The sequence below is a fragment of the Squalius cephalus genome, assembly GCF_949319135.1.
Source record: "Squalius cephalus genome assembly, chromosome: 9".
NCBI classification, from domain to species: Eukaryota; Metazoa; Chordata; class Actinopteri; order Cypriniformes; family Leuciscidae; genus Squalius; species Squalius cephalus.
Window position 1 is genome coordinate 36,277,983 of NC_137130.1, and position 11,897 is coordinate 36,289,879.

The following is an 11,897-nucleotide window of genomic DNA, read 5'->3' on the forward strand; positions in this document are numbered from 1 at the left end:
TCATCACACTCAGTAAACTCAATTCACAAAGTCATTAAACATAACCACACCTGTTTTTAGTATAGTGCTGAGTTTGATGTATACAACTGATTTGTCTCACAGATGAACGGTTACAGTGCATACTGTAAATAACTGACACAACTGATGGCAAGGCAAAAATATAAGCAATAATTGAACAACAAAATTTAATTTTCATTCATCTAAATGAAATCAATTAATATAAAAGTATAATTTAGAAATAAAAATAATATCATAATATAAATATAAAAAGTATTGTAATTTATTATAATATTATAATATAAAAAGTATTACACAAATCTACTCTTGCAATCCATATCAGTTGTACTTTGTAATCATAATGTAATTTCCACCACAGTGGGCAGTGTGGTGGAAATGACATTTCTGTAGTTTTTTGAGAAAAATTTGGAAGACAGCTTCACTGATTAGCTTTGAATTAATAATTAGCATTTCATGTATGCAAAATACTCTTATTTAACTTAAAAAAAAAAAAAAAAAAACTTTTTAAAAACACCCTTGAAGGTACAGCATGTTTGGAAATGACGCAGAATAAATATATTAACTGATCAAGCAATATTTACCTTGATTTTTCTTCTTTTGTTCTTGATGAAAATATTAAATTGCTTTAATTTCCAACATGTGCTCTGATGTCTCTGAACATTTCCATAGAAACCACCTAAACAATCTTTCACACAAACTTTTTAAAGGGACATTGTGTATAATAGAACAGTGTTGTGCTGGAAATGAGACCAATACTGTGGGACAGCTATATTTTGTATAAAAAGTAATATTGATGGTGGTCTCACATTAAATATAATGTATTTTAATTATTTTACTAGTGCTTAATTTAGGTATATTAATAGTTACCAGATAAGTCATATTTTTAAACTGCATTTTCATTGTTGAAGTTAAAAAGTCTGGGTGTGCAACAAGGAGAAAACAGTGATTTTGACACCGATAAGGAGGTTTAAAAGTATGAAAAAATCATAATAGAAAGGAAGTAAAAAGTTTTTAAAGAGGTTTTATTGTTAGTTTGAAAAAAAAAAAGAGGATTTTGTCCAAAATTATATGTATTTTTAAAAATATGACCAAAGTACATAAAAGTGCCCATAGTGTAAGAATCACCCATATAGAGCATCACAGTCCCGCCCACAGCCCGAGAGCGCTTCGGTGCCGGAAGTAAATTTCCCATTCATTTCTCCCATTGACGTTTTCGAAAATCCGTATCTAAAGAGTTTTAGAGCATGTCTGAGGATATCCAGCTACGGCTGAACTCATAGGCATACAACATATCATTTCGAGTGAAAAAACGGCGAGAAAATCAAAAAAAAGTCAAAGGTACAAGACTGTGTACATATTTTCATTTCCGAGCGAAGGAACTAACTTACTCATCCCATAAACCACCGCGCCTCACTGAAGTCGACTGAAGCCACAACCGCGAAAGAGCCTTTAGAGCGACTTTAAAATCTGACGACAGCCACGCGAACTTTTTCTTGTGCCGTTTATGGCAGTTCTTTCTGTAGTAATTGTGTAAATAGACTGGAAAGCATGGCTGGCGGTCCGTGGCTCACGGATGCAGATCTGGCGGTCCGCGCGGCGTTCTGCTCATCAGTTTCAGCGGCCCACGGGCAGGTTGCTGACAAATGCCTCAACAATTTCCCACTTGTGGTCCATGCTCATTTTATTCATGAAGTTATAGTTCATCCTTAATTTTAATAACATTTAATGTATTTTCTTAATAACAACAAGTGAAAATTAAAAAGTGAAGGTCAGCAAACCAGAAAGTGCATCATATTCAGTTTATTAACTTGCCATGAATTATTGCACAAATGTTCAGTAAATGCATGAAGAGCTCTCTATATGGCTCTGGGTATGCCTAAGCTAAATATTGTTTTGACAGTGGCATCATAAAATGCCTGATATGACTCATACCATATATGAAGACTCCTCGGTTCAAATGTCACATCAGTGATACCGTGCACAAAAACGCAACAGTTTTTTTTTTTTTTTTCTATTTAGCTTGAGTCTTCACGAACTTTCGCGGGGTTTACACAAGCTCCACCAATCAGATGCATCACTGTGGGATTGTGGGATTGTTTAGGATTGTGGGTAATGAAGTACTTCTCCAAGACATCGCGAATAAAAGGCATTTATCTCAAAACAAGGTTAGTGCCCCATGAACTTTTGGCGGTTATATGAGCATATACAATCGCTTAGTACTGCCGTAGCTGGTTTTAAGTCTACCATGTATGGTTACGTTTTTATGGCTTATACCCCAACTGTCAATGGAGAAATTGTATTGAATTTTTACTTCCGGCACCGGCTGTGGGCGGGACTGTGATGCTCTATAAGGCTGCTCTGATATGTGACTAAGCTCATATACTAATATACAGCTTCCCCCTACTGGACGCATCAGGAACAACAGGGGCGTAAAACTGCTTGGGGCGTAGATCTACCGGCTCCAGGTCTGCAGCCTCCCCCTACTCAGTCCGCCAGGTGACAGTGCGTCAGGAGGCGGGGCACATGTTAAGGCGCGTCCGAAGTGCGGATCCGTATGTGATCCGTTCTGGGTCCGCCGATTTAAAAGCGCAGGCGGGGCCGATCCTGGAGGCGGGACTGATCCTGTTAGCGCAGCGAAAACAGGCCACGGACTCCTTTTTCTGTGTAGGGCAGTAGTTACTTGTGTCGTAACAACGTTTAGTTCATGAGTTATTGAACGCGGAAGTCAGCGAATGTGCAAATATAAAACCAACTTTACCTAAGTGATTTAGTGAGTTGAACAGAAACTATTGTCACAAAGAACTGCGAAGATGTTGTACGTCGTGAAATACAGTTTTCTATTGATCAGTGTTTGTAGAAGCATGTCATGGGCAGCCACGGTAGTGCAAGGTATGAATATGTGTAAGTATACACTTTTTGTATTTGTTAACATAAGTTAATGCACCGTGAAGTAACATGAACAAACATTGAACAGCTGTATAACGTTAACAAATATAAAAAAAAACAGTTACAAATATTGGCAATTGCTCATTTAACTAATGTTAACAAATTAATAGTGTACATTTTGTTATCCAATTAAATTTTTTACTTTGGATTATTGCTATGGCAGACCCTGCAGTAGGGGAGACCGGGGACAGTTGCAACACTTTCTGCATTTCTCTCAGTTACTCAGAGACTATTTGAAATAGACCAACCAAATTTGTATACAACTTGCATCTGTCTGCTAATTACCCATACCATTTAAAGATGATTATATAAGACATATCGTTCACAGTATTTATTTGAATGGAAGAAGCCAGATGTTGCAACTGACCCCAACCCAGGGACGGTTGCAACATGTTAAAAATACCTTAAATTTCATTAATTAACTTAGCTTTTTGTCTCAGTGAGCATAGAATTCTGAAAATATTAACTGTTTTAGGCCTACTATAATATTATAGTATTATTAATTTCAATTATATTATTGTAGCCTATTATTTATTTATTTAGTCATATTTATCAAATAGCCTAGAATACATTGTGTAGACAAGTTAAAGGGTAACTCTTGCCAAAATTGAACCTAGGCTCTTTTTGTTAATGTACCAGAGTCAAACTTTCGTGTAAAAGCATAATTTGAATCAGGGCCGTTGCTAGGGGTGAAAGGTGGTGACAGTAGTAAACTTTGTGTACACAAACAATGTAGTCAATGCTCAAGTTCATGTGTAGAGCCCCTGGTGATACTTCGAGCACAGTTTTATGTTGTGTCGAGTAAAACGAAAATACTGTCAATCTTAAAAGTGTCGTTTGCATTCTAATTATGCTTTTACACTAAAGTTTGACTCGGGTAGATTAACAAAAATAACCTAGGTTCAATTTTGGCGAGAGATAGGGCCTACCCTTTAAGAAAATATCAAGCACACACAAGATAGCTTTGCAAATTAATTAGTGTATTTAAGTGTTTGCAGAAAAAAAGTCTTAACAGTTGCTTTTCTTCAAACAGTAATCAAATCTTCTGGGCATGATGTCACCATCGAGTGCGCTACTGATAAAAGTCCTCAAGATGGAGTGTACATGTACAAACAAGGAGAAAGTAAACAGCAGAAACTCTTCTACTTTTACAAAGAAAACGATCTTATCTTCAAAGCAGCGAACGAATCCAAAGTCCTTGTAAGTGGAGCACTTCCCAACCTCAGTGTCACCCTCTTACATGTAACTGCCGAAGACATTGGGCTTTACTGGTGTGAATTTAATTGGGAAGAAAAAAATACTGTTGGCAAGTTCACTTGGTTATGGATAGGTAAGTGTATCTTATTGCATGTAAATAATTGTATTCTAAAACATGATGAGTTTATTATATAAATGTACCGCATGTGTTTAGTATGTAAATGGTGTGAATGGGAAAATTTGAATGGAGAGATTTAGAAGTACAATCACTTTCTGATTGATATTAAATGGAAAAATGCATAGAGTATAAAAAGTATAATTCTAGAATTCTCTGGCCCTGATTTTTTTTTGTTTATTCTGTCATTGGAAGAAAAAGAAAAAGACTGCCCAGAAGATGCTCTTTCTATTGTGGAGATCATCCTCATTGTGTGTGCTGTCATACTGTTCATCAGTGTTATCTGCTGTATGATTATGGTAAGCATAAAATTACAACATATGTTGTTTAAAGGTAAAAACAAAACTTATGGACAACCTTATGCGTATATCTGAAGTGCATTACTGAGCTATGCTGTCAAGTGACTTTTCATTGATGCTTTTTGTGGTTTGATGTTGAAAATCTTCTCATGTGTAATTATTTTGCAATTTTTAAGCTCTGGGATGATTTTAAATGTGCACCATTGGTTCTCAACTCGGGGCCTGAGGACCCACCACTCTTCACATTTTGTACGTCTTCTTTTTTTTAACACACATAATTCAGATCATCAGCTCATTAGGAAAGAACGTGAACTGAAGTGATTGCATCAGATAAAGGAGACATACTAAATGTGCACAGCAGTGGGTCAAAGAGATGTGTCTTTAATCTAGCTTTGAACTGACAGAGTGTGTCTGCTTCCCGGACAATGTTAGGAAGACTAGTTCCAAAGTTTTGGCGCTAAATAGAAGGATCTTCCCCAGCAGTCGATTTTGATATTCTAGGTATTATCAACTGGCCAGAATTTTGAGATCGCAATAGACGTGAAGGACTATAATGTGTTAAGAGCTCGGATCAAGTTGCGTTTTTTGACAGAAATTATGATAGTAGTCAGCCTCAGCCCTCAATGTCCTCTTTTGTTACTTTTCCGATCCATTCAATTATTTCTGAATAGACAAACAATGCCGTTTACATGCTTCATCCTTGTTGCATTATTCATTAAGATAATAATTAATAAATGCACGCGCAATTATGAACTTGATAAATGTTACAGATATGTTTTATGCACAAACAAATGCCTTTCAACTTACATGTGCAAAATTCTGAATTAAATGAATGTGCTGCAATTTGTACAAAAAGAGAGTCTGTAGTAGCCTACGTGTTTTAGCCATTAAGTAAGCACATTTAGTTTCAAGTTTAAGTTTTGTTTTGAAGAAAGCTTTTCTTTAAAGTGAATTTCGTTTAGTATAAATTGTAGCCTATCTTAAAGGTCCCGTTCTGCATGATCCCATGTTTCAAACTTTAGTTAGTGTGTAATGTTGCTGTTAGAGCATAAATAATATCTGTAAAATTATAAAGCTCAAAGTTCAATGCCAAGCGAGATATTTTATTTAACAGAAGTCGACTACAGTGAACGGCTCGTTTGGACTACATCCCTCTACTTCCTTCTTTAATGATGTCACTAGAACCGTTTCTTGACTAACCTCCGCCCACAGGAATACTCCCTCGACTCTACTGGCTACTTGCGCACTTCTTATAACTTACTGTGTTTACTCAGCTCTTACGGTGATTTTCTGAAGTAAAACTGACGCTTCATCTTTTGTGTGATGTACAATAAACTTTATTAAACTCATCAGTACATGTTTGATCATCATTCAGACAGCAGACTTGTAGGCTATTAATAAATAATGGATACATAGCCTACAAGCAGATGACAAATACGTTATAATAACCGTAATTAAACTACTGAACTATACCTGTTTCATCTCTATACAGCACTCTGACTCTGTAGGCATTATTGTCTGACTCGAACTGAACGCCGTTACTGAGAGTTTCTGATATTATCATCATTCCGTGAGATGAATTTGTCCTGAGAGACTGAGCGCAAGCTCATGAAGCTCCGCCCCCTGGGTCGTCCAGCAGCTGCTCATTTGCATTTAAAGGGCACACACTGAAACAGCGCGTTTTTCTGAGCCCCAAAAAATGTCAATTTAAACATGCTGTAAAAAATGATCTGTTGGGTATTTTGAGCTCAAACTTCACATACACACTCTGGGGACATCAGATACTTATTTTACATCTTGTGAAAAGGGGCATATAACGGGACCTTTAATTTTAATACATTTTTCATCAACCAATTGCCTGAATTTAATACATAAAAAGCAATATAGCAGACAATATAATCATGACATGGAGGCGCCGGTGCGCCGCGGTCACTTACACCATTTGGAACTCGTAACACACGCTGTAACCGAATTTACAAATGCACATCTTGCTTGTTGTTCACACACATATTATGTTGAAATAACAATATGTTGAAGTAATATTATTAATAATAACTAATCTTTAAGAATATTTGATTGAATGCTGAATGTTATGTTGTTCAATTTAATAAAATTAAAACTTTAATTGTGATAATTAAAATAATTGAATATTTAATACTGAGTTGCCAATTTTTGCTCATTTATTAATAGTATTTGTATAATATATATAACTGCGCAGCTCCCCCCTGTAGCCTAAATGATCTAGCACAGCAGCATCTGCGTTAAAAAAATTCTGGCGCCGCCCCAGGTTATAACGGCCCACATATTAAAAATGTTGGGTTTAAATCGGGCTCGGGGCCTCGGGCTCATAATTACAGTGAACGTGTCGGGCCGGGCCGGGCTCGGACACAACGTGCTCGGGTACAGCTGCGACTACAGGGCCAAATCTAAAATAAATCATCTTTTGCAAAACAAACACTTTGACAAATAAGTTGTTCCAGATACTCTTCAGAGACCAGAAACAATATTATTTAATTTATAAATATAATTGTATTACAACACGAATTATAATATACATTATATTATAATCGCCAAGCAGGGCATTCATTTGAGAGGTGTGACATTAATCCTTAAAATTCAATTTCATTGGTTTGCTACCCAGTGCCAAAATGGGAGGGGGTGTGCTTTTATTTTTTGCCTTTAAAAAAACACGGCTAGAAGTGTGGCACAGGTAATAGCAAACCAAATCATCTTTGACTGGAGTGCACCAACTAAAATTGAATCTGATCAGAGAAGTAAGTTTACAAGGAGGGTATGAAATGCTAAACATCAGACAGAAGTACCACAGCCTTTTGCAGGTCACGAGATTTGCACTAACTAAATGTGTGAACGACACCATAAAACAGCAAATGCTAAGCAGGCAACACCGAAACAGGTGAAATAATTTCTGCCCACAGATCTGGCTGTACTGAGAGCAACTTGAAGTAAAGCCATGACCATCGACCCATTAGAACTCACTCATGACACTACGAGTGATAAAAACTCTGATTAATCTCTAATGCTCATATGAAGCAGTAGACTGTGAAAGCTGAACTGCAAGAGCAGCTTCAGGTGTCACACAATGCACTGAAACAACAGCAATAATTCAGACTTGGTCAATGAAACTCGGTTTCATGTGACATCTGGAATTAAAATTGCAATGGACATGATAATAGAGCAAGTAAAAGAATTCCACATTTCTGAATTTGAAGTTGTTGAAAATATCAGAATTAACTGTGGTTCTCTCTGCATTTGTTTCTGTCTCAGGTTTACTTCCGCAAATCCCTTGGAGGATGGACGCCAGGACGGGCCGGAACCCACCTGGATCAAGGCTAGGACAGCGGAATTGTTAGAACATAACCTGAGACTCGGGAGATGGGTGAAAAGACACTTCAAGAGGCCATTCACATCTCACAATAGTACATCACTGCATAAATATGGCCTCCCAGTATAGAACTGGAACTAAATTTGCAACACAATTATTATAGATTATTCCACCCATCTCCTAGACACGAACACTGAACACATGCCTTCATCACTACACCCTCACAGCATCATCACCTGGAATAAATTTAGCCAGGCTGAACACTACAAATCATAAGAAGATAAAGATGACATAGAGGGCCCTATTTTAACGATCTGAAACGCAAGTATCAAGCACAAAACGCAAGTAACTTTGTGGGCGGGTCTCGGACGCAAATCTGAAATGTGTTGGTGTAGCTTCATTATTCATAGGTGTGGTTTGGGCGTAACGTGAAATAAACCAATCAGAGTGTCATCTCACATTCCCTTTAAGAGCAGGCGCGCTTGTTCCATGGCGGATTGCTATTATAACGGCGGATTTGCCAGGCGCACGCCAGGAGCGGTTCACAGCCGAGGAGACCGACGTTCTCGTCAGGGCCGTTGGGGATGGAGAAACACCCAAATTAACTTTGGTTAAACAGGTGTACGACAATTTGGATAAATGTGTAAGCTAGATGTATGCTTTTATAATAAACTATCTATCTATCTATCTATCTATCTATCTATCTATCTATCTATCTATCTATCTATCTATCTATCTATCTGTCTGTCTATCTATCTATCGTAATAATGTATGATTTGCAAAAATGAAAACCGCTGCGTCTGTGTGTAGATGAGAGAATTAAAGTGTATGTGTGTTGTGCACACGCTACATTGATTATGGCCAAGCATGCGCCCTTAAAATAGCATGAGGGAACGTTTGCGCCGGATCACGCCTCCTCTTTGCGCTGAACCGCCCTGGGGAGCGCAAGTGTATTTCTTAGTTAACGACGTGCGTCTGTGGAAGGAAAAGTCCGCTGTGCACGGGTGCAAAATAGGAATGATACATGCGTCAGTGTACAAAGTCAATTGCGCTGGGTGCAAGATAGGGCCCAGAGTCCAAAAGTGTCACTTCACTAAAGATCTATTGTCCATCTTCACACTAACAGATCCAGATAGCTTCACACATATAGGATGGTAAAGCTAATCCCATGATTACCGCCTAACAAAGACACACTACCATGCGCTATTCACAATACACTGCCAACTCATTGAAAAACACTGTAATACATATGAATGGCTACAGTCACAAATCAATAATGCAAATTCCATTAAATTTCAAAATGTTTAAACTTTCTGATTGTTATTAGGGTGGTTGGAAAATCAGAGGGCCCCTGATTTCTCAACATACCACTAATAACAGAAACATAATAAAAACGGATAGATCTGGGGCTCGTTCTTCGTACGTTGCTGATGATATCATCATGCTAATCATGATCTGGCTAACTTCGAACACACTTGCCGGATATGATTAGTATAGCTGGATTGAGTTATCTGAGTTAATTGCGTGTTCATGCGCTGGTTTAAAAGGGGATAGTAGAAACATTGATCAGCAACGCTGCTATTGGCTGTTCAGCGTGGCCAAAGAGCGCGCTCAGTTTTTCAAGAACTAATATAGTCAAAGTTTATTCGGAATTTTAATGTTTAATCAAAACGCCAGGGAACACCTCAAAGTCTGCAAAAGCCAGGAGAGAGGGCTGGCAAAAAGTAGCAGACAATTTAAATCCGTTAGAAGTGGCCATGTTAGATGTTTTTAGCACTTATTAGCCTATATTTTTGTATTTTAATAATTGCATAATTACTTTGTTCATTGTAATGTCAGAGTCACCACACTAGATCATGAGAACAAATAAAAGTGAAGTACAAAAATATTCTACATAATGGTAATTTTTTGTTATATTATAGTCTCTTTTATAAAAGGCACTGTTAAATAAATGGTGTTCTGTTTATAAAAGCATTAGTTCACCTCAAAGTTGAAAATTGTGTCATCATTTACTCACCCTCAAGTTGTTTCAAACCTGTATGAATTTCTTTCTTCTGCTGAACACAAAGAAAGATATTTTGAAGAATGTCGGTAAACAGACAGACTTGGGTCCCATTGACTTCCATAGTAGGAAAAAAAAATACTACCCAAGTTACAGACATTCTTCAAAATATCTTTCTTGGTGTTCAGCAGAAGAAAGAAATTCATACAGGTTTAAAACAACTTGAGGGTGAGTAAATGATGACAGAATTTTCAACTTTGAGGTGAACTAATGCTTTAATGTAAAAATATTTTTTTTTACATTTTTCCCCAGTGTAGTTCATTGTAATGACATTGTGTTTTCCTCTTTTGTGCACTTTTACATAATACACCAACACTTGTATCTGTTCCCAAGAAAGTGGTGGCTGAAATATGTGCAGTAAGTGGACATTTTCTACTTTTCAAAGGAAAGAAAGTATAAGACTTTGTAATGTCCATTTGTTTCCATTGCACTGGACAGTGAATAAACCCTCTCAGATAACTGTCATATGGAGGAACTAGCCTACCTGCAAGTGCGTAAATAACTTTACTTAATTTATACTTGTATGCTTTCTTTCTTTCTTTCTTTCTTTCTTTCTTTCTTTCTTTCTTTCTTTCTTTCTTTCTAGCAATTACAATTATACTTATGCAAAATAGCAGCCATTTATATACTTATTTCTGGTTACAATGTAGTCTATTACTTGTGGTGAACACTATTAAAAAATTCATGTAAAACTGTGGGAACCTTTTCTGCCATCTAGCAAAGAATATGGATGGGCGATATGACCAAAATCTAAATTTTACTTCACAGTAACAATATGGTTTCACAATTCTCAATATCAGTTTTGATTCCACAGCATAAACTGAATTTCTTTTTTTTTTTTTTGCAGGTAGTCCAATGCTTTTTAAGTAATTTTATTTTATTTTATTTAAAGTTTATTTGTTTCTATAAGTTTATTCAAATTAGAAAGTGTATCTAAAATTTAAAATTAGAATTAATTTAGATTCACTTGACACTATTATAGTGTGATTTTTGATTATTATTTTTTATGTACAATAAAACTAAAAGCTGAAGATGTTTGTGGAGTATCATTCATCAGTGTTTGTTTTTCCACTCCAACGTTCCAATAATTCCTGCCCACTAAAAGCTGCACGGATAAATTTGCTTACCCCACAAATAGGCACATCTTAATTAGTTAATAGTCATGTGCCTCACCAAGTAAAGTCATAACATAATGATACATTTGCAAATCATTAGCTAATGATTAATTAAAGCAGACAATTCGAAGTTGAAGTACATGACTTCAAACCATTGTGGTAATTAACACGTTAATTTACACTTTTAGTTAATAAAATATGTTATTAAGGAATTAATACATTATGACATATTTAATTAATAACAATTCATATATTACTTAATCTATTAATCATTTAGAATCTTTATTAGTTACTGATGCAGTAATCATTAATTAATGGTTTAGTTCTTCATGAGTCATACATTAACACATGATTATCTGTGCATTAGTTAAGCATGAATTAATGCATATTAGTGCACCCGTATTGTAAAGTGTTACCAATGTAATTGTGTATTTGGGTCATGAAACTTCCAGCTTAGCTGGCGTAGAGTGGTGTATTTAGCTTGTATTTAGTGTATTTATTTGCCTCTGCAAGAAATAATAAATTGAGAATGAGGACTGCCCTCAAAACTCTGTATAGTATTGACCCAGTCTGTTTATTGCTGGAGAGTGAGAATCATTTTGGGGTATCATGAAATAACTGTCTGAAAAAGAAAGATTTGTATTTGATATTCCGACAGACTTTACAAAGTCAGTCAAGGTTGCTAACTAGTCGCAAAATAGTGAGTTGTGAGAGTGCATGAGCAGGCATTACTGTCCTGGGC

General features: G+C 36.4%; 1 protein-coding gene across 2 annotated transcripts; it reads left to right on the forward strand.

Moving 5' to 3' along the window:
* The first annotated feature begins 2,630 nt into the window (after positions 1-2,630).
* LOC307164141 (uncharacterized protein) lies at positions 2,631-11,702 on the forward strand. 2 transcript variants are annotated; one of them, XM_079880594.1, is made up of 4 exons: positions 2,631-2,919; positions 3,998-4,294; positions 4,532-4,635; positions 7,921-11,702. In XM_079880594.1, exons 1-4 carry the CDS (start codon positions 2,829-2,831, stop codon positions 7,987-7,989), a joined length of 561 nt encoding a protein of 186 aa, XP_079736720.1. In that variant the 5' UTR covers positions 2,631-2,828; the 3' UTR covers positions 7,990-11,702. The 2 variants fall into 2 exon arrangements, with proteins under 2 accessions (XP_079736720.1, XP_079736721.1); XM_079880595.1 differs by having other exon boundaries at positions 2,667-2,907.
* The last annotated feature ends 195 nt before the right edge of the window (positions 11,703-11,897 follow it).